The sequence below is a fragment of the Budorcas taxicolor genome, chromosome 23 (assembly GCF_023091745.1).
Source record: "Budorcas taxicolor isolate Tak-1 chromosome 23, Takin1.1, whole genome shotgun sequence".
NCBI classification, from domain to species: Eukaryota; Metazoa; Chordata; class Mammalia; order Artiodactyla; family Bovidae; genus Budorcas; species Budorcas taxicolor.
In genome coordinates, this window is record NC_068932.1 from 22,748,451 (window position 1) to 22,775,089 (window position 26,639).

The 26,639-nt window shown below is 43.5% G+C and overlaps 1 protein-coding gene across 2 annotated transcripts in view; it reads left to right on the top strand.

Annotated features, from left to right (window-relative positions):
• SUFU (SUFU negative regulator of hedgehog signaling) overlaps positions 1-26,639 on the top strand; it is a 110,103-nt gene that overhangs the window by 13,676 nt on the left and 69,788 nt on the right. For both annotated transcript variants that reach the window (XM_052660694.1, XM_052660695.1), the window contains exon 3: positions 21,714-21,850. In XM_052660694.1, coding sequence (XP_052516654.1) covers positions 21,714-21,850 — 137 coding nt within the window. The remainder of the gene's footprint in view (positions 1-21,713; positions 21,851-26,639) is intronic.

Sequence of the window (26,639 nt, forward strand, 5' to 3'; positions counted from 1 at the left end):
ACAAGAACAACAGGCAGAACACTGGAGAAGGTGATGTGTTTGGGTAATGGTGGAGATCAATGAAAAGCCATACGTAGCTCCTGTCCTTGAAATACCCACTGTATATACTTGGTAAGAGTTGCAGAGTCCCTGGCGAAGAGGCAACAGTGAGAATTAGGGCTGGGAGGAGCTTTTGGCTTTACCTGACTCTGAGGCTTTGCGGCTGTCTCCCCTCACCCTGTAGTCTTCAGTGCTTCAAGAATCTTAAACCATGTAATGATAATTGCAACTCCTTCTATGTGCAAGGCACTCTTTTAAGTGTTTTATATAAACTCATTGAATCCTTACAACAGCTCTGGGTGGTAGGTGGTATTAAGCTTATTTTACAAGGAAACTGAAGCACAAAGATGTTAGAGAACTTATCCACCCAGCAAGGGAATGCTGGAGCTGGGCCATCAATCCAGGCAGTTTGGCTCCAGCAGCCCTCACCCTTTTCTTCCTCCACATACAGGGAGTGTGGTGGGAGGTCCTCCTCAGACCACTATTACTATCATGCACCTCAGTTCAAAGCTATCTTGGATTAATGGAGTGTGACTAGGGAAGCAGGAAGTGCTTTGCAGGGGAAATGTTGACCTGGGTATTGAAGCAAGTTTGTAATGAAAGAGTCCTGCCAGGGAATGGCAAGGGGGTGGGTGACAGGATCCTTTGTCAAATTTAAGTCAAGGCTTCTGCAGCCTTACTGTAACCATTTTTAGTAGGTTTCCAGCAAAGTTTGAGACCCTTAAGAACACAAAGTTGATGCTTCTGACTTGGATGTCAGGTTCACGTGGTCGTGCTTCCTGTGTGGTCAGGGATGTGCCCAGCATTCCAGTAATGCAGAGGATATCTTGCATAGAATGTGTGGACCATCTGATCATTCTTTCTGGGGAGAGGGTGTAGAAATGAGGAACACTTCAAAGCGAGGAGTATTCATACCTTCTAGCTGAGGTGTCTGTAGTGTCAACATGGGAAGGATTTTTGGTCTGAAATGAAGTTGTCTTATCACTCTGCAGAGGATATATTTTTTCTCTGTCATTGTATTCAATGCAAACTGTCATATCATTTTTTAAAACATCTTAGTCTCTGTAATGTTTATTTTTAATTAATAGGCTTTCTATTTTAAAGCAGTTTTAGGTTTGAAGAAAATTGAACAGTCCAAAGAGTTCTCATATACCCCTTCTTGTCTCTGCATGTAATTTCCCTGTTACTAAATTGCTTTTGTTAGTGTGGCATATTTGTTACAATGGATGATCCAGTATGGATACATTATTACTAGCTAATGCCCTCTAGTTTCCATTAGGGTTCATTCTTTTTGTTATATAGTTCTGTGGGTTTTGACAAATATATATCCTGTATCTACCCTTAGAGTATCTTATACAGAATAGTTTCACTGCCCCCAAATGCCCTGTGCTTTGCCTTTCTATCCCTTCTTCCCTCCTCCCAGACCCCTGACAACCAGTGATTGTTTTCCTCTTCAGTTTTACCTTTTCTGAAAAAGCAAGAGAGTTCCAGAAAAACATCTATTTCTGCTTTATTGACTATGCCAAAGCCTTTGACTGTGTGGATCACAATAAACTGTGGAAAATTCTGAAAGAGATGGGAATACCAGACCACCTGACCTGCCTCTTGAGAAATCTATATGCAGGTCCGGAAGCAACAGTTAGAACTGGACATGAAACAATAGACTGGTTCCAAATAGGAAAAGGAGTACATCAAGGCTGTATATTGTCACCCTACTTATTTAACTTATATGCAGAGTACATCATGAGAAACGCTGGGCTGGAAGAAGCACAAGCTGGAATCAAGATGGCCAGGAGAAATATCAATAACCTCAGATATGCAGATGACACCACCCTTATGGCAGAAAGTGAAGAACAAAAGAGCCTCTTGATGAAAGTGAAAGAGGAGAGTGAAAAAGTTGGCTTAAAGCTCAACATTCAGAAAACTAAGATCATGGCATCTGGTCTCATCATTTCATGGCAAATAGATGGGGAAACAGTGGCTGACTTTATTTTTCTGGGCTCCAGAATCACTGCAGATGATGATTACAGCCATGAAATTAAAAGATGCTTCTTCCTTGGAAGGAAAGTTATGACCAACCTAGACAGCATATTAAAAATCAGAGACATTACTTTGCCAACAAAGGTCCGTCTAGTCAAGGCTATGGTTTTTCCAGTGGTCATGTACGGACTTTGAGAGTTGGACTGTGAAGAAAGCTGAGCACCGAAGAATTGATACTTTTGAACTGTGGTGTTGGAGAAGACTCTTGAGAGTCCCTTGGACTGCAAGGAGATTCAACCAGTCCATCCTAAAGAAGATCAGTCTTAGATGTTCATTGGAAGGACTGATGCTGAAGCTGAAACTCCAATACTTTGGCCACCGGATGCTAAGGGCTGACTCATTTGAAAAGACCCTGATGCTGGGAAAGATTGAGGGCAGGAGGAGAAGGGGACGACAGAAGATGAGATGGTTGGATGGCATCACCGACTCAATGGAAATGAGTTTGTGTAAACTCTGGGAGTTGATGATGGACAGGGGGGCCTGGCGTGCTGCGGTTCATGGGGTCGCAGAGTCAGACACGACTGAGTGACTGAACTGAACTGAACTGAAATGTCATGTAGGTGGATTCATACAGCATATAGCCTCTTCGGATTGACTTCTTTCCCTAAGCAATATGCATTTAAGGGTCCTTCATGTCTTTTTGTGGCTTGATAGCTTATTTCTTTTTATCACTGAACAATATTCCATTGTGTATATATACCATAGTTTATCCACTCACTTATTGAAGGACATCTTAATTGCTTCCAGTTTTTTGCAATTTTTAATAAAGCTGCCATAAACATTCATATGTGAGTTTTCTGTGGACATAAGTTTTCAACTCATTTGGGTAAAATTGCTGGATCACATGGTAAGACTATGTTTAGTTTCACAGGGAACTACCAAACTGTCTTCTAGAGTGGCTGTACCATTTTGCATTCCTGTCAGCAATGAATAAGAATTTCTCTTATTCTGTGTCCTCTCCAGCATTTGGTGTTGTCAGTTTTTTGGATCTTAGCCATTCTAACAGGGATGGTAGTGATATCTCATTGGTATCTTAGTTTGTAATTCCCCAATGACACATGATGTTGAGCCTCTTTTTATACGCTTATCTGCCGTCTGTATCTCTCTCTATGTATGTGTTAGTTGCTAAGTTGTGCCTGACCGCTTTGTGATCCCGTGGACCGTAGCCCACCAGGCTCCTCTGTCCATGGAATTCTCCAGGCAAGAATACTGAGTGGGTAGCCATTCCCTTCTCCAGGGGATCTTCCCCACCCAGGGATCAAACCTGGGTCTCCTGCATTTCAGGCAGATTCTTTACTATCTGAGCCACTAGGAAAGCCTGTATCTCTTCTCTGGTCATATATATTTGATTTTGTTCTTCACCTTCTCTCCTTCCCCATTTTACCCCTGACCACAAACTCCTTTTTCTCACATCATGGGTGCAGACAGTGTCTTCTGGCATATTTTCCTTTTGGTCACTTCTCAAGCTATTAAGTGAGTTAATTCCCTTGAATAGGGGCTGGCTCCACATCTGAGGGCTTCCCAGGTGGTGCTAGTGAGTAGTAAAGAACCCGTCTGCCAATACAGGAGCCACAGGAGACGGGGGTTTGATCCCTGGGTTGGGAAGATCCCCTGGAGGAGGGTTCCCACTGGAGGAGTGGCAACCCACTCCAGTGTTCTTGCCTGGCAAATCCCATGGACAGAGGAGCCTGGTGGGCTACAGTCCATGGGGTCACAAAGAGTTGGACATATGACTGAGCAACTGAACACATACGCACACCACATCTGCCTCCTCCGTCCCTCTGGTTTTTAACTGGGGCTGGCCCATGTATTCTGTACCCTCTTTTCCCTAGTGACACCTTCTTTTCCCTGGTGTCTTTTTACAAAGTCTGTGGCTGGTATTGGATAGGCTGATAGCCTGCAACTTCAGTCCCAAGGTTCAAGATTGATTTGCTCTCTGGTACAGATACTATAAGGACTGGAGTACAAACTTGTCCACAGCAGACCTTGGCAAACTTAATCTCACCTTAGATGAGAAATGAGTATACCAGGTTCCTTGAGGCCCCAGCCAGACCTCAAACTCTCTTAGTTGAACCAGCATCAAGAAGTTGAACCAGCATCTATTAAAGTCCAAAACTTTCCTGTTCTATTCATTATTGTTGTCACTTTTTAGTTACAAATTCACTTTTTTTTTTTCAATTGAACCATTTTACCAAAAAATGTTGGAATTAAGGAAGAAAAGAAACTGCTCATAATCCTATCACTTTTTGTTTGTGATCCTACATCTATCCTCATTATGGCTTCTGTGAACAGTTCATTGTGAATGATGCTATGCCCAGATAATGCAAGGATTCTGTCTTGTGTGAGTTTCTCAGTTTGAGGTTAACATCTTCCAAGGCTTCCCTAGTACCTGGCTTACACTGTTTTCTAAATTCAGCTGGGCCATGGCTGCTTAAACTTCCAGTTTCTAAAAACAGCACTTTTGCTTGGGATGATGGCTCCTATCCATTGTTGGGTTGCATTAACTCCATCCGTTAATGTTGCTGCTTGACTTCTCACAGAATTGAAGAGTAGAGCTGAGGTCTGTATGTATCAGCTGTGCTGGGACCTTTTTAATGCAAGTCACCCTGCATGGTGGTGGTAGTCTTGAGCATGTGTGCTGTTCTTTTTGTTGTGTGCCCCTTAGGAAGTTGATCAGCAGTTAGATTCGGTGATCATTGTCACCTGGAAATTAAGCACCACGAGCCTCCTTGTCTCTCCCTTACCTGGGTGTGTGGATGCAGAAGACTGAGACTGACCTTACAGAGTACCCTAGGGTGTCAGCACCCAAGGTACTGATGACAGATTCTCAGAAATAGGTAAGATCCTTTTCAGGTAATTACCTGAAATAAATGGGCTACTGTTGAGGACTTTGGAGGCTTTCTGCCATACATAGGAATCAAATCAATAATATCATAATACTCCTGTGTTGCAGCGAGATCTCATCAGTGGATCTAGGAGAAAGGATGGTCTATTGTCCTTTCCTGGCACTGGGTCTACGAGGTGATGGGTGGGCACACTTAGTTCTCATCCAGCATTAATCACTGGCCACTCTTGTTTGCTTGGAGGGTCAGCCATTCACTCATTTCAGAGATAGTCATTGCTGGGATAGTTGTGGGCATGAGGTATGTAGTAATGAAAAGGATACTCCTGGTCTGGTCTTGTCTTCATGGAACCTCCAGTCTTTTGGCTGAAGCATCCTTGAGCAGGAAAAGTTTGGGGAGGTGGACTTGTTACAGCCTCAGAACCTTAGGTATCAAACAGAGCCTCCCTGCCTCCTTTTCTCGGAGAAGGCAATGGCACCCCACTCTAGTACTCTTGCCTGGCAAATCCCACGGATAGAGGAGCCTGGTCGGCTGCAGTCCATGCGGTCGCTAGGAGTCAGACACTACTAAGCGACTTCACTTTCACTTTTCACTTTTATGCATTGGAGAAGGAAATGGCAACCCACTCCAGTATTCTTGCCTGGAGGATCCCAGGAACGGAGGAGCCTGGTAGGCTGCTGTCTATGGGGTCACACAGAATCGGACACGACTGAAGCAACTTAGCAGCAGCAGCAGCAGCCTCCTTTTCTGCAGTCTGTCCCTTGAGGCCTAGAGGGGGGCTCTTTGTGAGCAGGAGTCCTGAATGAGGCCAGGCCTTTGTTCTTGGCTGGGCCAGTTGCTCATCTGTAAGTGAGAATGTGGATTCATAGCAGTTACTCAGAGAGATGTGGTTCACTAGACTCCAGGACCTTAACTAGCAGGTTAGTATAAACTGGTGGCCTCTAAAGATCCTTTACCTTCCTACTCCCTCCCACGTTACTCAGGCTTCTTGAGTCCCCGTCATAGAACCAGCTTTGCTGCAGTAAGACCAATCAAGGAGTTATTTTTGTTATTCCAGTGCTGTGTGATGCCTGGAGGTACTTGGAGGCTTGCCTCTGCTACCAGTTTCCCTGACTCTGATCTCAGGCCTTTCAGCATGAGGTGAGGAGCTCAGGAGCCTTGCCTGTGGAGGGGGCTAATGGAGGGTAACTAGCAGAGAATGGAGCCTGGCCCAGGCTCCCAGTCCCAGGGGGTCAAGCTGGCTGGCTGCACTCTCTGACTGTGATGGATCTGACTCCTAAATGCTTCTGAAAAGCTTGTTTGGTTTGAGGAAAAAACTTAGTGAAATCTGACAGATAACACCATGGCTTGTCCTAACCCCTTCTCCTTCCTGACCTAGCTTTTTCAATATATCAGATTGCAGACATGCTGGATTGCTGCCCTCCTGGAGCCAGTCTGACAATTTTTCATTCCTATAGCCACGGGTTTTGCACAGAGAAAAGGCCCAGAAGGAAGGCACTGGCTAAGCAGGGAGCCTTTGAGGTTGGAGCTTTACAGGAGCTTTGCTACTGTAGAGCCCTTAGTCCTATCCCAGCTCTGTGGTTGATGGCAATGTTCATACCATGTCCCTCCCTGCCATCCAGTGACCTCCTGTCTCAGTAATAGCCAAAGGCTATTGCCACCAAGATTCTTTAATCCACCTCATCCCCTGCTGTTCTTCTCCTTCCTCACTCTGTTCTTGCAAAACCAGGCACTCTGCTGCCTCAGGGCCTTTGCACCTGCTCTCCCCATGTTTAGAAACTCTATTCTCAGATAGCTTCATGCCCTACTCCCTCATCTCCTTAGGTCTTTCCTCAAATATCACCTTTTAGTGAGGGCTTACCTGACCTCCTTACTTAGGATGGAAACCCTGAGCCCCCTCCATGAAATACTATCACCCTTTCCTGCTTAATTTTTTTAAAGCACTTATCGCCATTTACCTTATTTTATTTAATTGGTTTGTTTGTTGTCTGTCTGCCCTTCTTCCCACTAGAATGTAAGCTCCCCTAGGGTAAGGATGTACATCTGCTTTATGCACTGATGTTTCCCCAGTACATCAACAAATATTTGTTGCGTGAATGAGTAAATGAAAAATTTAAAAACCTTGCTTTGGGGTTTCTTTGGCTATTGGGAAAGCATTCTCACAGCAGAGGCAAAGAATTCTTCTGGTCCAGCACCAAGTCTGAGCGTTTAGCTCATGCAGGGAGATTTCTTCAGTTTGGACCTATGTACTCATAATGGGGTTGATGCTCAATGGGAATTTTCATAAGAGTCAAGAGCCTTTCTTTGGGAGGAGGTGTGTGATTTCAGTAGAAATCCTGGAACCTTGCTTTATCGGGGTGGGGGAGAACCTCTAGCACCTGGCATGGTACTTGGTGTATAATAAGCCCATAATTGGTTTCCTGAAGTGTTTAGTGCACTTTACGTTTTAAATGCTGGGGATATCATAGGAGCAAGACAGGTAGGGTTTCTGTTCTCATGGATTTTACATTTTAATAGGAAAAAAACCTGTTGAAAAGTTTTAGGTAGTGCAAGTGCTGTGTTGAAAATAAGGCAGAGATGATGTGCTAGAGATATCCAGGTAGAAATTGAGGTTGAGGTAGGTGGAGAGGTTACATTTACCAGGTAATCAGTAGTGGCTTCCTTGAAGACACAGCATTTGAACTGGGAGCTCAGTGACAAAGTAGCAACCAGGTTGCCACCCCCTGCAACTCTAGGGGCACCATTCATATTATTCTGTGCAATTTGTGCTCCCTGGAGTTGTACAATGCTCTGGTCACTCAATTATGTGAAGATTGTAGGCAGTGAAAATTGCTATTTCAGAGGCCCTGTGGTAGTAAGGACCTTGACATGTTCAAGGAACAAAAAGAAGGCCAGTATACTTGGCGCTTGGTAAGAAGAGCACAGTGGAGCCAGATGAGGTTGGAGAGTTTGAAGGCAAGACAAAGATGTGACATTCAACAGATTATCTATTATCTGTTGATGAGGGGAGCAAAGGGATGATGTGATGGGGCAGAGGTTTTAGGAAGCTTTTCCAGTAACGTAGGAAGTCAGCACTGGTGTGAAGTCAAGAGAACAGAGCTGAGTGACAGTTTTATTTCCCTAAAAAGGAAACATCTGTACAGTGATTCCAAGGAAATGCCCTTAAGATATTTGAGTCTGACTTTGGTAGTGACTGAGAGGAAAGCTCATTGCTTTTTAATACTGTCTTATCTTATTTGTCATTGAATATCTCAGCCTGATTATTTCTTTGGACGGCAATGGGAATATTACTACTGTTTAGCATTTGCTCAGCTGTGACACTTTGTGCCCACGTACAGAACACACAATAAGTACTGTCCTTGCTCTCGGGGAATGGAGATGCTGAAAAGATTTGTTCCTCCCCATTACCCTCTTTCAGGTGTCTCGATCTGGGGTGTCTGACTTCCCAGAGTCCTGGAGGCAAGTGGGTGAATAGAAAGTCTTTGGGCAGAATGCCGTGGATCTTTGGGTTTGCAAGAAGCCCCAGGCTGTACACCTGTCTGCAGACAGAGTCTTGCTTCCTAAATCTGACTGTGATCTTGCTGCTGTTGGCCTAACCTTTTTTTTTTTCTTAATTAAAAAAAAGATCTTAGTATAGATCCTGCTTTAGCCCAAAGCCTAGAGTTGGGGCTGTCCTAGTGATGCCAAGTAACTCAAGCACCAAGCTCCTCTTTGGCCTAGAATTCCTATAGATCACCAAGTGGGCTTGGAATCCCTCTGGGGACTGACCTTTGGGTTCTTTGGTGGTGGTTGGGAGTAGAGGGGAGAAGGTATAGTTGATCTCCACTAGGGGAGGATGAACTCTCAGCTTTTGCCATCTTGCAGAGAAAGGGTCTGCTGCTCTTGGCTCGGTGCTTTTCTTAGATTCAGTTCTCAGGCTGGGAGGCTGTTTGCTCACTGAAAGCCGGGGATAGAATTAAACCACCCTGAGCGTTGGGAGTCAGGTAGATTGTTTAGCTGGGTTCTCAGCTGAATCAACCTGAGAGCTACTGTTTTTAAACCTGAGGAATGCTGTGGGAACGTGCTAGTTGACTCCCAGCAAGGGATCCGAGGAAACATCTACTTGAGTGAGGCAAGTGCATTCCATGAGTCTGGTTGGATGGCACGAAGCAGAAAGAGCATCTGCTACTCAGAGTTCAAGCTCAGAGGTGGCGGCCCTGCACCATAGCCTCATTAGAGTCCCAGCTCAGCATAAGGTGCAGAGTCTCAACTGATACAGTTTTTTCTTTCTTTCTTTTTTACTTTCTTTAAGATTGTGCAAAATTAACGTGATATAGCTGGAAATGTTTTTTAAAAAAACATAGCTATGTCAGAATATTACCATATAGACACTGGAAAAGAATTTTACCAAGTTTTATTACCTCACTTAGTCTTTGTGTAGTCACCAAACAGGATTTCAAAATAAGTCATGATGTATCAGTACTTGTGAACTGTTCAAAATGGAAACAATCTTTGCAAATATTTAGTTTGTAATTGTTTACTGAATTCTGTTGTAATGGCTGTCACTCAAAGCAAGGAAGCAGCCAGGAAGACTCTTGGGCATGGTTTGAGGAATCCAAGGTCAGGAACTTCGGCAAAGTTGGAAGATCCAGCACCTCTTGAAGGATGGGGCTGGTTAAGCTTCAGAGTCTAGAGGGCGGGGAAGCTGGAAGCGTCTGCTGCTGTTCTCAGGGAGAAGTGATGACCGGGGTTGCTTCTGCTGAGCACGAAGTAAGGGGAGGTTGGCTACTGGCTTCTCTGTATGGGCACTGGCTACTGCTGGGCTCTGTGCCACCCACTAAAAGCCTCCCAGCTGCCCTATGAGGCAAATATTCTTATTCCAGCTTAACAGGTGAGGAAACTCCAGGGCACGTGGAAATTAACTTGCCCAAGGGTCAGCTGGAAAGTGGTGGAGCTGGGCTTTGTGTCTTGTCTCCGTCACTGGACTCTTCTCTAGCATCTTATTAGGACCATAAAGTGGGATAATTTTTTTGCAGTTTCTGCCCCAAGTTCACCTTGGTACCTCCAAAGTGTTGAAGGAGCCCAAGACTGAGACTGTCTTGTGTTTCCCATCCTCACTTCCCAGCCTCCCTGCTCTGCTGGCAGATTTACTCTGCCTAAGCCCTTCAGCTCATAACCTTGGGCTGGCATTTGCCCCCTTATACCTTGCCCAGTGTTCTAAATTCTGTAAAACTTTGCCTTTTTTCTCAAATTTAGTCTCATTAGTAAATATTTCAGTCTCACTCTGTTCCATTGTTCAGCAAGCCTTCACTGAACACTTCTTTGTCAGTCACTGGTGGTGCAAAAAGGGGGCAACTCCAATCCTAATGGGAGAACTAGGAAGGCAGCTACCAAATAGCAAGGAGGGTCCTGTGGTGGAGGCTTGCACAGGAGTAAGGAAGAGTGGTAGGTGCCCTATACTGGTCTCAACAAGAGAGAGTTTGGCACCTTCAAAGCAGGATGGCTGGGGAAGGGTTTGTTTGTAAAGAAGAGAGTGCAGTCACACAAGGCTAGTCATTGGCTCAGCTGCTACTCTCCTAGCGCTGAAGGGACCAGAGGAGGGAGTGAGATTTGAGGACCCAGAGGAAGAGAGTTGTGTAAAGTGTTGTTCTTCAGTGTGACCTTAGCGGTAACCTTCAATTGAAGGGTCTCCCTCCTCCCTCTGATTTCCTGTTAGAGTTTCCACTGGCTGAACCCAATTGAATGCCAGAAGGTTCAGGAGCCCCACAGAGGTCAGCCTTAAAGGGCAGAGAGCAAGGTGGGTGTGTTGGTTTTCTACTGCTGCATAGCAAATAACCACAAATTGAGTAGCCCAAAGCAGCACACATAGTCTCACATCTCCTCTGGGTCAGGAGTCGCTTATCTGAGTGTTCTCTTTCAGTTCAGTTCAGTCGCTTAGTCGTGTCCGACTCTTTGCGACCCCGTGAATCACAGCACGCCAGACCTCCCTGTCCATCACCAACTCCCAGAGTTCACTCAGACTCATGTCCATTGAGTCAGTGATGCCATCCAGCCATCTCATCCTCTGTCGTCCCCTTCACCTCCTGCCCCCAATCCCTCCCAGCATCAGAGTCTTTTCCAATGAGTCAACTCTTCACATGAGGTGGCCAAAGTATTGGAGTTTCAGCTTTAGCATCATTCCCTCCAAAGAAATCTCAGGGCTGATCTCCTTCAGAATGGACTGGTTGGATCTCCTTGCTGTCCAAGGGACTCTCAAGAGTCTTCTCCAACACCACAGTTCAAAAGCATCAATTCTTCGGCGCTCAGCTTTCTTCACAGTCCAACTCTCACATCCATACATGACCACTGGAAAAACCACAGCCTTGACTAGACGGACCTTAGTCGGCAAAGTCATGTCTCTGCTCTTGAGTATGCTATCTAGGTTGGTCGTAACTTTTCTTCCAAGGAGTAAGCGTCTTTTAATTTCATGGCTGCAATCACCATCTGCAGTGATTTGGGAGCCCCAAAAAATAAAGTCTGACACTGTTTCCACTGTTTCCCCGTCTATTTGCCATGAAGTGATGGGACCGGATGCCATGATCTTCGTTTTCTGAATGTTGAGCTTTAAGCCAACTTTTTCACTCTCATCTTTTACTTTCATCAAGAGGCTTTTTAGTTCCTCTTCACTTTCTGCCATAAGGGTGGTATCATCTGCATATCTGAGGTTATTGATATTTCTCCCGGCAATCTTGATTCCAGCTTGTGTTTCTTCCAGTCCAGCATTTCTCATGATGTACTCTGCTTAGAAGTTAAATAAGCAGGGTGACAATATATAGTCTTGACACACTCCTTTTCCTATTTGGAACCAGTCTGTTGTTCCATGCCCAGTTCTAACTGTTGTTTCCTGACCTGCATACAGATTTCTCAAGAGGAAGGTCAGGTGGTCTGGTATTCCCATCTCTCTCAGAATTTTTCACACTTTATTGTGATCCACACAGTCAAAGGCTTTGGCATAGTCAATAAAGCAGAAATAGATGTTTTTCTGGAACTCTCTTGCTTTTTCCATGATCCAGCAGATGTTGGCAATTTGATCTCTGGTTCCTCTGCCTTTTCTAAAACCAGCTTAAACATAGGAAGTTCACGGTTCACATATTGTTGAAGCCTGGCTTAGATAATTTTGAGCATTACTTTACTAGCGTGTGAGATGAGTGCAATTGTGCAGTAGTTTGAGCATTCTTTGGCATTGCCTTTCTTTGGGATTGGAATGAAAACTGATCTTTTCCAGTCCTGTGGCCACTGCTGAGTTTTCCAAATTTGCTGGCATATTGAGTGCAGCACTTTCACAGCATCATCTTTCAAGATTTGAAATAGCTCAACTGGAATTCCATCATCTCCACTAGCTTTGTTCATAGTGATGCTTTCTAAGGCCCACTTGACTTCACATTCCAGGATGTCTGGCTCTAGATGAGTGATCACACCATCGTGATTATCCGGGTCGTGAAGCTCTTTTTTGTACAGTTCTTCTGTGTATTCTTGCCACCCCCCTTCTTAATATCTTCTGCTTCCGTTAGGTCCAGACCATTTCTGTCCTTTATCAAGCCCATCTTTGCATGAAATGTTCCCTTGGTATCTCTAATTTTCTTGAAGAGATCTCTAGTCTTTCCCATTCTGTTATTTTCCTCTATTTCTTTGCATTGATCGCTGAAGAAAGCTTTCTTATCTCTTCTTGCTATTCTTTGGAACTCTGCATTCAGATGCTTATATCTTTCCTTTTCTCCTTTCCTTTCACTTCTCTTCTTTTCACAGCTATTTGTAAGGCCTCCCCAGACAGCCATTTTGCTTTTTTGCATTTCTTTTCCATGGGGATGGTCTTGATCCCTGTCTCCTGTACAATGTCACAAACCTCATTCCATAGTTCATCAGGCACTCTATCAGATTTAGGCCCTTAAATCTATTTCTCACTTCCACTGTATAGTCATAAGGGATTTGATTTAGGTCATACCTGAATGGTCTAGCGGTTTTCCCTACTTTCTTCAATTTAAGTCTGAATTTGGTAATAAGGAGTTCATGATCTGAGCCACAGTCAGCTCCTGGTCTTGTTTTTGTTGACTGTATTAGAGCGTCTCCATCTTTGGCTGCAAAGAATATTATCAATCTGATTTCGGTGTTGACCATCTGGTGATGTCCATGTGTAGAATCTTCTCTTGTGTTTTTGGAAGAGGGTGTTTGCTATGACCAGTGCATTTTCTTGGCAAAACGCTATTAGTCTTTGCCCTGCTTCATTGCGCATTCCAAGGCCAAATTTGCCTGTTACTCCAGGTGTTTCTTGACTTCCTACTTTTGCATTCCAGTCCCTATAATGAAAAGGACATCTTTTGTGAGTGTTAGTTCTAAAAGGTCTCGTAGGTCTTCATAGATCCGTTCAACTTCAGCTTCTTCGGCGTTACTGGTTGGGGCATAGACTTGAATTACCGTGATATCAAATGGTTTGCCTTGGAAACGAACAGAGATCATTATGTCATTCTCTTTAGGGCCTCACAAAGCTGCTATCAGTGTCAGCTGGGCGGCATTCTTATCTGAGGCTCCACTGGGGAAGTATCTAGGACCTAGTACTCACCAGCTGGGCCTTCCTGGGTGGCTCTGATGGTAAAGAATCTGCCTGCAATGTAGGAGACCCAGGTTCGATCCCTGGATGGGAAGATCCCCTGGAGAAGGGAATGGCTACTCACTTCAGTATTCTTGCCTAGAGACTCTCATGGACAAAGGAGTCTGGTGGGCTACATTCCAGGGGTTGCAAAGAGTTGCACATGACTGAGCGACTAACACATACTTACTCAGCAGTTAGAGGCAGAAAACCCGTTGCCTCTCAAAACTCAGAGATTAGTCTTCCTGCTTTGAAGAAATCTCGTTTTTAATGACTGTGTAATGTCCCACCACACAGTGCGCCAGAACTGGTAATACCCCTACTTGTAGAACATTTAGATTGTTTCTAAATGTTTTACTCTTATAAATACCACTGAATGTATTTACAGAAAAGGCTTTTTCCAAATACAAGAGTGAAAAGCTGCTGTCCCTCATATATATATATATATATATAAAATAAGGCATTGACTCATGTAATTATGGAGGCTGGTAAGTCCCAAATCTATAGACCCAGTGTCACTAGGTCCATTATAATCAGTATGGAGTCAATAGAGTCTTAATTAATAGGTTATAATTTGTTAATACCATTCGTTTTGATGCTCAGATTGTCCTCAATTTGGCCAGTGGGAGCCCTTAAGTTGGGTTCTCTTTACTGTTGACTTAAATGTTCCCATCATTCTTTAAGTCCTTCCTTACCTTCTGATATAACAAAAAGTTCCAGGGTCATTTTGTGCTTCCTGGAAATCAGCCATTTCTCTGGAATCAGCCATTTCTCCAGTGAGCTCTGGTCTTTTTTAATGGCAGATGGTATTTAGAAACCAAGATCTAAGTGCTGTGTGTTATCATTGCTTTTGAGGTGTTACTCAGTGGAGAGAGCTAGGAAATACATCTGTATCACACCCACACCCACATCTTTTATTCCATTATTAAATACTATACCAATACCTCCAATTCCAAAATCATACCTATGAGGCTCGTTCTGTCCTTTGTTTTTTACATATTTTTAACTTTGATATATGTTTACCAGTTTTTTATCATTTCTTACAGTGAAAGTAACCCGGCTCTCATTATCCACAATACATTTACACAGAAAGTAGTTTCAGAATTACCAACCCATAACACTGCATGCTAACTAGAGTTCAGTATTTGTTTACTGTTCTTTCTGTCTTTAGTCTGAGGACATATGATCAACAAACTGTGTACATAAGGTATTTGGGTGACTTTTTCCCCCCTCTTCAGTGTGGTAATATTATTTCAAATACAGTTAAGTTCATTAATTTATATCTGTATTACATTTAACATTTTCCTCCATCCTTGTTTATTTTGAGTATGTGAAAGCATTATCATTGATCCAGAAATGATAACCATACAGAAATGTATATTCAGAGAAATGTCACACTCGTACTTCCCCCACCCCACAGTCCTTTCCACTTGATTTCCACCTACTGCCTGTAGGTAACCAATCTTATGAGTTTCTGATTTATCCTTCCTGTGTTGCTTTTTGCAGAAATGAGCAAATACAGGTACATTTTCCTGTATTCACTTTTCTCCTTCTCCAAAGGTGGCGTGGTATAGTCCTCTTTTGCTGTTTTTACTTAACAATATCCACTCAGTGTTTAGAGCTCTTCTTCTTTCCTTCTTACAGCTGTGTTGTACTCTTTGGACCACTGTCCTATGAACGGGCATTTAGTATTTTGGGATCATAAACTCTTAGAGTTTGATTGCTGAGTCAAAAAGTAAACAATATGTGGGAGTTCCCTGGTGATCTAGTGGTTAGGATTCTGGGCATTCATTGCCATTGCTCCGGTTCAATCCCTGGTCAGGGAACTGAGACTGGGCAAACTGCTGTGGTGCATCCAAAAAAAAAAAAAAGTAAACAATAGGTGATTTTGTTAGGTGTTACTCACTTCCCCCCAAAAAACTTGTGCTGATTTGTATCCCCACCAGCAATATATGAAAATACCTCCTTCCTCACAGGCTCATCAATGGAATATAATGTCATACTTTAAAATTTTTGCCAGTCTAAGTGATAATGGTATCATTGTTTTTTTAATTTGTATTTGAGTTGCATTTCTCTTACCATGAGTGAGATGGACCTTCTTGTTGTTTGCTCAAGAGGAAAATATCTATAGCTCTGTTTGTGAATTTTTTTACCATTAGGTCTTTGGGGTTTCCGCCCCCACCTCAGTTTTTAAAAACAGCTTTATTGTGATAAAATTCACTTACCATACAGTTCACTCACTTAAAGTATACAGTTTAGTGGTTTTGAATATATTCAAGAGTTACATAACCATCACCATAAACTAATTTTATGATTTTTTTGTATCACCTCAAAAGAAAGCCCACACCCATTAGCAGCGACTCTGCCTGTGTCTTTAGTCTCCCAGCCTGAGGCAATCACTGATTTGCTCTCTGTTCCTGTAGATTTGCCTATTCTTGATATTTTGCATAATATAAATATATATTATAAATTATTTATTGTATCATATAAGTGAATTCATACAACATGCAGTCTTTTGTAACTTTCTTCTTTGACTTAGTGTAAGTGATACAATGCTTACAGTGTTTCAGGCAGTTTTGAAATATTTTATCCTCCTAACAACTCTGAAATAGTTAGTGTTATTATCCTCATTTCAGAGATGAGGAAGCTGAGGCATGGAGAGGTTAAGTATCTTGCCTGAAGTCACACTGCAGTAAAAAAATGGGCTTTGGAGTCAGACCTCAAGTCTGAAGTCCATCACTTGCTTACTGTGTGACTTATAGACTATTACTTAAATTCTCTCGAGTGTCTTTTTCTCATATATTAGTTAAATGAGGATAACGATGGCTGAGTCACAGGGTTGTTGGGGAATTAAATAATACAGCATCAGGAAAGTGCTTAGTGCAAGGCCTCCAGCTTAGTAGGTATTCAGTTAATTGTAGTGGTTATTTGTAGATAGAGCCAGGTAAAGGCCTGGCTTATTTGGCATGGTTGGCTCTGCCTCCCCTAGCATAGAGGTGTATCTGAGATGCCAACTTTCTTTTTTTAAAGATGTAATCCACATAGCATGAGATTCATCCTTTTAGTATACAATTCAGTGCTTTTTAGTATATTCACAAGGTTGTGCAATCGTCACCATTATTTAATTCCAGAACATTCCCAGCACTCCAGAAAGAAACTCTATACCGATTAGCAGTCATTCCCCATTCTCTCCTTCCCCAGCCCCTGGCAACCACTAATCGTTCTGTCTCTGTGAATTTGTCTATTCTGGACATTTCATATGAATGGAATCATATGATACGTGGTCTTTTATATCTGGCTTCATTCACTTGGCATAATTTTCCAGGGTTCACTCATGTTGTAGCAGATAATCAGTACAGCATTCCTTTTTATTGCCAAGTAATATTGCATTGTATGGATATTCTGTGTTTTGTTTATCCATTTATATGTTGACGTTTGGATTGCTTCCACTTTTTGGTTTTTTAAGACTAATGCTACTGTGAACATTGGCCTTCCCTGGTGGCTCAGCTGGTAAATAATCTGCCTGCCATGTAGGAGACCTGGGTTCAATCCCTGGGTTGGGAAGATCCCATGGAGAAGGGAAAGGCTACACACTCCAGAATTCTGGCCTGGAGAATTCTGTGGACTGTATAGTCCATGGGGTCACAAAGAGTTGAACACGACTGAGTGACTTTCACTTCACTTCACTATGAATATTAGCGTACAAGTTTTTGTGTAAAAACTGTTTTCAGTTCTCTTGGGTATATACCTTGGAGAGGAACAATTGTATCATATGGTATGTTTAAATTTTTGAAGAAATTTTTGAACAGTGTTTTCCAAAGCAACTGTGCTGTTCTATGAGTGTTCCAATTTCTCCACATCCTCGTCAGCACTTGTTACTGTCCATCTTTTATTTTGGCCATCCTAGAGAGTGTGAAATGGTATCTCATTGTAGTTTTGATTTGAATTTTCCTAGTAACTAATGGTGTTGAACACAAGATGCCAGCTTTTAGGTCAGCTTTTTCTGCCTGTCCATGTCTTGTATTTATTCTAGGAAATCTCTCCCAAGTTCCTGTTTGTCTTCTGCCTGGAGTTTGCAGTCATTTTGGTCTCTCTGAGGCTGATTGGCACCTTCTTAATCAGGTGCTTTGGGGGAGACCTTTGGGCAGGTTCCAGTGGTTGGGATTGGAGGCACATGTTTTTCCTGTTGGCAGCTTTGATGTGACTCCTGAAGCTGGCACAGCCATTGCCTGGGTTCCCCAAACTGCTGAGACAAAGCCAGCCTCTCCCTAGGGTGCCTTAGTAGGCAGGATCAGATGTTCTTGAGCTGGAAGCAATTTTGGGAGGCCATTTCATCCAGCCTTCTACAACAAGACAGTTAGAATCCTTCACCCCTCCCTACCAGACTGGGGAGGGGAGGATCTGTAATGTCTTCCTTTAAGAATCTCTGTAGGAAGAAATTCCACTGGGTGCCTTTACCACTAGCCAGTGTTTTAGCAGCCTTCTGTGTTAGTAAGATTCTTTGCTCTGACCCAGATCCCACCTTCTCCAGCATGTGCTAGTTTCCTCTCATGCGTTCCTTTCTCAAGAGGATGCGCGAGACAGCCGCTCTCCAGGAGGGGCTCCTTCCTCTGGTCAGATCAGTCTGCTTTGGCTGGAGAAGCCCTCACGTGAGGAAATGCAGACCAAGCCAGGCCCCTCCAGGGGACGTTAAAGACTGAATGACCTTGTCATTCGGCTATTGCCTGGGCAATCTGCTTTGAAGAAGAGGCGTCCTGACAGGCCCCAGGTTGTGTGTTTATCCCGGGGCTAGGCCATTCCAAACTCATGTTTCAGAGTTTAGAGGTTGCGTCCAGCTAGCCTGGTGGGTGGTAATCAAATGCAGGTGGAGACCATCTGGCCTGGACTGTCCCTCCCAGCCAGTCAAGTGAGGGCCGGCCTGCCCACCACAGAGCTGGCCCAGAAAGCAGCCTGTGGAGGCAGATGGTGTCCACGTGCATTTATGCGCATACACACCCATGTTTGCGTGTGCATGTGTGTGTGCGTGTGCATGTCCCTCCTTAGAGAGGCAGTACTGCTTGGGTGGATGTGGCTCCTCTCTCTGCATCGGAGGGTTCTCCCCTTTGCACAGTCTGAGGAGCGTGTTTCTCTTAGTCTCTTTCTCAAGTTTTTGTGGTTAGAAATCATGTATTTTTCTTGGCCCAGGATGAAAGCCTGGGAGTAATGGTCTAATACATTTTACAAAGCAGCCTCTAATTGGTGGCTGCTTAAAATCTTCCCCTTGCCCTAGTGACCCATCTCCCTTTGCAGGGTTTTGACTCCAAGTCAGTCTTGCTTTACCCCGAGTTTTCACACCCCCTCGCAAGCCTACAGCCTCAGCTTGCTTAACTCTTCCCTCAGCCTTTCTGCATAGAATTGCTCCCAGCCAAGACAATTCAGCAAGGAAAGAAAATAGCTTACACTGTATCCTGCCAAGCGTCTTCTAGCCTGGTCTCCAAAATTCTAGATGTATATCCCCAAGTGGAATCTGCCTCCCCATTGATACTCAAAGAAAATGGTATCTAATTAAAGATCTAAATGTAAGACCAGAAACTATAAAACTCCTGGAGGAAAACATAGGCAAAACACTCTCTGACATAAATCACAGCAGAATCCTCTATGACCCACCTCCCAGAATAATGGAAATAAAAGCAAAAATAAACAAATGGGACCTAATTAAACCTAAAAGCTTTTGCACAATGAAGGAAACTATAAGCAAGGTGAAAAGACAGCCTTCAGAACGGAAGAAAATAATAGCAAACGAAGCAACTGACAAAGAATTAATCCCAAAAATATACAAGCGGCTCATGCAGCTCAATTCCAGAAAAATAAACAACCCAATCAAAAAATGGGCCATAGAACTAAACAGACATTTCTCCAAAGAAGACATACAGATGGCTAACAAACACATGAAAAGATGCTCAACATCACTCATTATCAGAGAAATGCAAATCAACACCACAATGAGGTGCCATCTCACACCAGTCAGAATGGCTTCTATCAAAAAGTCTACAGACAATAAATTCTGGAGAGGGTGTGGAGAAAAGGGAACCCTCTCACACTGTTGGTGGGAATGCAAACTAGTACAACCACTATGGAGAACAGTGTGGAGATTCCTTAAAAAAACTGGAAATAGAACTGCCATATGACCCAGCAATCCCACTGCTGGGCATACACACCAAGGAAACTAGAATTGAAAGAGACACATGTACCCCAGTGTTCATTGTGGCACTGTTTACAGTAGCCAGGACATGGAAGCAACATAGATGTCCATCAGCAGATGAATGGATAAGAAAGCTGTGGTACATATACACAATGGAATATTACTCAGCCATTAAAAAGAATGCATTTGAATCACTTCTAATGAGGTGGATGAAACTGGAGCCTATTATACAGAGTGAAGTAAGTCAGAAAAACACCAATACAGTATATTAACTCATATTTATGGAATTTAGAAAAATGGTAACGATGACCCTATATCTGAGACCACAAAAGAGACACAGATGTATAGAACAGTCTTTTGGACTCTGTGGGAGAAGGCGAGGGTGGGATGATTTGAGAGAATAGTACTGAAACATGTATATTATCATACGTGAGAAAGATCGCCAGTCCAGGTTCAATGCATGAGACGGGGTGCTCGGGGCTGGTGCACTGGGATGACCCTGAGGGATGGGATGGGGAAAGAGGTAGGAGAGGGGGTTCAGGATGGGGAACACATGTACACCCATGACTGATTCATGTCAATGTATGGCAAAAACTTACAATATTGTAAAGTAATTAGCCTCCAATTAAATAAATTAATTTTTAAAAAAAGGAAATGATGTCTAAGTATTCTGTGGTATTATAAGGGTTCCTTTTCAGTCCTTTAGACGCTAAAATTTAGAGAAACTTTAGAGAACTTATCAGAGGTAATCTCACTGCAGCAGGTGCAGGTGGGCTGGACCCACTCATGTACACAAGCAGGGCTGGCCTTGGTGTCAGAGCTTCTGAGTCGTTGGAACCTCTTTATGTCCAGTCTCCTGGCCTGGCCCCTTGGAGGCAGTGATGATGATGATGGAGAAATGATGTCACGTGGAATCCCAAGGTTGGGCACTGACCACCTCATTCTGATCTTCAGCATTCTCCTCTCTGACCACCTGTTCTAGTAGCTTGGCTCCAAGAAGGTGTTGGCTGTCATCTTATTTTATAGCTTGGATTTGTATGCTCAGGAGTTTACATGTGTATAATCATTGTGGCTCATGTTTGTACAAGATATAATTACTGAAAATTATATCATGAACATATTTTAACTTTTAACCCTTTCCGGGCTGGCAGGCCTCCTATACCTCTCAGCCGCCCCTCCCTGGATGTTTCCTTCACCCCAGGAGGTGCCACCACCAACCAGCCTTCCTCTCTAATCTACATCATTTCCCTCTCTGGCAGAAGCCCATTGCATGGACTCCTCTGGAGATTTGGGCTCCTGAGCGTTTCCAAGCAGGAACTGCTCACCTGCCTCATCTTCCTCTGATGTGTGTGACCGTCATCACTCTGGGCCATTTGGGGCCAGGAGGGGAGGGCAGACTGCTTCCTCCGGGTGCCAGTGATTGGAGAGTGCACATGGGGTGCCAGGGTTCAGAAAGATCACAGGCCCTCCCAGTATTTGGAGTCTGCTTTGAGACCCTTCCTCAAATGCTGAATTTGGAGGCCAGCCAGCTCAACCCAAGGATTGTCCCATCATGGGGCAAGGTGGAGGTGGAAGTGGAGAAGGGTCTCATCCTCCTAGGGCATACAGTAGGACGTATATTCTTAGCAAACTAAGTAGGTGCTTATTCATAGCTTGTAGGAATAAAGAATGTGAATAAGGACAATTTTCATTATTGGAGCCTCAGTCATACAGAAAGGAATATTCCAGAGCCAAATCTGGAACTTGTAATTCAGAGTACCAGCAGGCGAATTCGATTGGCCAGGCTGAGGTCATACACATGTATGGTAGCTAGAGGGCAAGGCTAGCGTTCTGGTTCCTTACCCCCTTTCAGGGTCCTCCCTCCCCTCAAGGCTTATTCCCTGAGATTCTTCCAACTAGGGGGTTTGGATGCTGAGGCCACCAAGAAAGGAGAACTTTAATTAGGCAACAAAACAGTGTTTTCCCTAAGGTAGTTAAACTAAAAACATTTGCTTTTTATTCCTTCCAGATTCACAGGAACAGATGGACCTAGTGGTTTTGGCTTTGAGTTGACATTTCGTCTGAAGAGAGAAACAGGGGAGTCTGCGCCCCCAACGTGGCCAGCAGAGCTAATGCAGGGCTTGGCCAGATATGTGTTTCAGTCAGGTAAGAGCCCCAGAAGCTGGCTGGTGTGGGTGTCCTTTCACCATGAGCCTGCTAGGGTTGGGACCTACAGGTATATTTTGATGTCTGTGGAGGGAGCTTTCCTGGGAGTGCTGTGTACCCCATTTGCACCATGAAGGTGGTTTGTTTCCTGGTGTTTCCCAAGTGGAAAGCTGTCTGGGCCATGGGAAGAAAGGATATGTCATACGACCTCCAACAGTGGGAGTCGCTAACACCCAGAACCTCGGTCGCAGTCTGCTAGCCTTGCTTCTCATTCCCAGGGAGCCAAAGGCCAGCCCTGCATGGAGCTGACCAGTGCTCTTCCTGTTTGTCCCGTTTCCCACAATTAGCACGGTCCTTCCCCCCGATGCTGGAGGCCTAGCCATCTCCATTTGTGGGGGCACACATACACATGTTAATCTTAGGTAAGGGTTAGCAGTAGAGCATAGGGCAGAGAGAGAGAATGAATTGCCATGAGCTTGCTCCCTCGCAATAGGAATGAGAAGCTGGAATCAGGTAGGACCTTGACAGTCAGATATATTGTTTGATTCAGATGATTCAGGTGCCCTCCAGGGGATGGTCCAATGCCCCTGGTGCCCCTCTGGAGCTCCTCTGCTAATATGGAACCTGAAGAGGGGGCTTTGTGCTGGGAGCCTTGGTCACATGCTCTTGACTTAGCTTGCCAGTAGTCCTCCAGTGGGATGATATGTTGGAGTGGAAGTCAGTATTTTTTATGGATGGTTTCATATCATCTAAATGTTTCTGAGTGGTTAATTAATTGCTCAGAAACCTTTCCCATATGACTTCACATTTTGCTTCTTTGGTTTGGTAAGTAGCCTTGAAGTGAAAGCCAGCACAGCAGAGCAGACCAACATCCAAGCCAGGATGTCTCAAAGTATGGTCCTTGCACCCATGCATCAGAATCATCTGAAGAGCTTGTTTCAAGCACACATCCCTGGGCCCCAGAGGAGATCTCTGACTCAGAATCTCAGGGGGGTGATGTTCCCAAATGTTCTGCTAGAAGCTAAATTTGGAAAACCATAGACTTGGCAGCTTCTCTAAGTATAGTCGCTTTTTTTCCCCCTAGCCTTGAGTAGGCTCTAAATTGAGGGTGCAGTTGACCGTCTATGTTGAAGGCCTCTTCCCTCGTTCCAGACCCCTGACTGTCAGTTGTTGGCTGGATGGCCATCATGTAATGGGACTGATCCTTAATTACCATCTACCATTGTGTGGCCTATGGGATAGTGCCCCTTTGGAGGCTATAGTGGGTCTTCTGTAAGCAAGAGTTCTCAAACCTGGCTACTCATGAGATTCTCTGGGATCTCAACATACTTTAGTCCCAAATGCCCTGCGGGGCTCTGATTCAGTTGGTCAGAGGTGGGACTGGAGCATCTGTTTCTTAACCAGCTTCCTGGCGATTCTTATACAGTAGTCTGGGATGTCATTTGGACTCTAAATGACTGTTGACAGGAAGGAATATCATTCACTGGGGCAGGGGAACCCAGGCTGTTGGAAGTAGACCCATGTTATTTGGTCCTGTCCTAGCGTCTTTTAACATTGTGCCAGGAGTCCACTGCCTGAACCCATTGTGTCCCCTTCTCTCCCTTCTTGGGATGCCTGAAACTGATGCTGATATAGAACTGTCTTTGAGAAAATAGACATTTCTTCAGTCTCTCCCAACAGATATTTCAGCTCCTAGAAAATAGACATTTCCTGACATGGAATTTGATCCATTATGGGAAGGAGGGCTCTAAAGACTAGGCAATCTCTTGCTTGTATAGACAGGTAGCTTCCTGCCGACTGCTTAAGCCAGTGCATTTATACGTTTGTTTGCACTTAATGTACCTGCTCAGGTGGATCAAGATCAGAGAAATGTAAAACAGGTGTTATGAATCACTGTCAGGTGGAGTCAAGCAGATGAACTTCTGAAATAGTTCTGATGTTATAGTTCTGAAATAATAATGCAAATGAGGGAGAAAATAGGATTTGATTTGCAAAGGTTCATTCCAACTACAGAGTAACCATCACAGTGACTGTTTTGCAACACTAATGTAGTCATTGATTCAAGCTCATTTGTCAACAGATGTCAAAACCATTGGACTAAAAAAGATTGTTGGGGTACAGGATGTTCACAGGAACTCAAAGAATCCCTCCACAGGTTACTTATTTGCTACAAAGGGAAAAGAATACCTTTACAATGGTTTGAGTGGCCATCACCTTAACCAAATGATCAAATGTAGCGATGCAAAATGGAACAAATGACTACCATGCACCTCCTTACATGATACACTGTGAAGTATGAAACATCACACATGTAGCACTTTTCCAAAAAATGTTTCATCTGAATTGAATCCGGAGTGTATAGTCAGGCAAGACCAGATTGTAAGATATTTTATAAGACAACTGCCTGGACCCTTCAAAAATGTCAGTGCTATGAAAGGTAGAAGGGCTGGGACTTGCCTAGATCAACGAAAACATGACTGTTTAAATGTACTTACAGTCCTCGACTGGACCCTGGATTGAAAAAAAGGTTATTTTCAGAGCAATTAGAAAAAATATAGACTGTATATTAGATAATAGTACTGTGCAACTGTGAAATTCCTTGGGTGTGATATGGTATTATGTTCTGGTATTATATTATGATAGTGTCCCTGTTCCTAGGAGATAGGAGCTGGATTATTTATAAACAAAATAACATAATGTCTGCAGCTTAACTTTTGAATGATTTGGCAAAACAAAGTGGGCTGGAGGAGAGACAGAAGAAAAAGCAGATGTGGCAAAATGTTAATAACCGGTGAATCTCGGTGAAGAATGTATGGAGGTGAAGGATATATTGTACTCTCCTTCTAACTTTCCTATGGGATTGAAAACTTTGAAAATAAAATGTTGTGGCTGTTTCTTGAGTGTACATTGACTGGTGTCGCTCCACAGCATTGTCTGACCTGACAGGCCCTTTCGTGGTGTCTGCAGTGTAACAGCTGTGGTTGGTGTCTCCAGGTCACTTCAGGCATTTCACAGCAGCGACAGGATAACTTCACTCTCCAAAGTGTAATACCTGATTTTCTGATTTCCAGATTTTCGTAATATCATGGTATTCTTGAATAATAGCTGAAACAAATCTATCTTAGATTTTTCTTGAAACATGGCAGGAAGTAGTAATTATCTAAATAATGGGGAAATGATGAAGAAAAGTATATGGCAGCTGATGTAAGAGAGAAGACCATGGCCAGGAGCTGAAATAGTAAGGACAGAGCTAAGATTCAGTAGTGTGTTCTGTGTGCCAGGCACTACTGTAAGTGCTCAGTCAACGTGCAGTGAAGCCCTGCGAGTTAGGCACCGTGTGATACCAGCTTTTCAGCTGCAGAAAGCAAGACAACACGGAGAGGGGAAGTAGATTGTTGAAAACCACACACCTGGTAAGTCCGAGGGAAACTTTGAACCCAGATGTTGTAGTTCTTACCGCCACTCTCTTAACCATGATCACTTAGTTGACGTTTGGGCTGCACATGTCTCAGGTTGGACAGTGAGATTTGAGTCGTCCACATAGATGATTGTACTTGTACGTGTAGTCTCTAAACTCCAGCATGCCTTGCTTAGGCATTCTAGAACATTTGGAAAATAGAGGAGGGCCAAAGCCATTTGTAATGTTATCCAAGTCCTCTTAAATACATACTTTCATCTTTTAACTTTTTATTCATGAAAATATGTATATGAAAAGTGCAGCTTGCTGAGAGTTCATACCCCACGTAACCAGCACCCAAACCAAGAAACTTCCCTTGTGCCTCCTCTCAGTCATCTTTTCTTTTCCTTTTTCCTTCCTTCTTTCTTCCTTTCTTCCCTTCCCTCCCTCCCTATCTCCCTCCTTTCCATCCTTCCTGTTTTACTGCATAGTACAGGCTCTCAGCTCCACGTGCCTGAGCTTGTTGGTAAGTTAGGTAGGTAGCTATAGACGAAGTAGCCCCCATTTCTGCTTCTTTCCCTGGCACGCTTTGCCATTGGCACATTTCGCCATCTGGCACATTACTACTAGATCATGGGGGACAGCATAGTATGATGGTACAAGCATGGGCCCTGGGCCCAGACTGCCTGCATTTTATTTCAGCTCTGCCAGTTATTGCCTCCTGACCTTGTGCAACATAACCCATTTGCTCATCTATAAAGCAGAAATAATAATAGTAACTATGCATGAAGTTATTGAGATGATGAAATAAGTTAATACCCTCAAAGCACTTAGAATAGTGCTTCTCTCTCTCTCTCTCTCTCTCTGTGTGTGTGTGTGTATATATATATATATATATATATATATATATAAAACCTCCAATTATTATTATTCAGTCTTCAAAAACTTTATATGAATAAAGAAGGTGGGTACCTTGATCTTTTTTTTTGCAGTGTTAATAAAGACCCCATTTACAGAAAACCCCTGGTTGTCCCATTGCCTGTTTCTGCATCAGATGCCTGCCTTAGCTGATATGATAACATTTTTGGTGCCGTTATCCTTCTCCCACACCGAAAATCAATAATAGTGATACAAGTAAAATCACCTCATTTTATATGTATCACATTGTAAAACAGAAAAGCAAATTCAGTTCAACTGTGGCTCCTTGATTTATGTAGTTGGCAGTGTCTGTAAAGTCTTAAGCAAATCAAATCCTATTCTAAATGTACTAGAGCCCATGTACTTTAGTAGAACCTTATAAGTAAATCCTTCTTTATAAGGTGAAAAATCTTTTTATAGTTTTCTCGGAACAGGGCACACTTTCCTGATGCTGCAGAGAACCTCCCTTGTGAC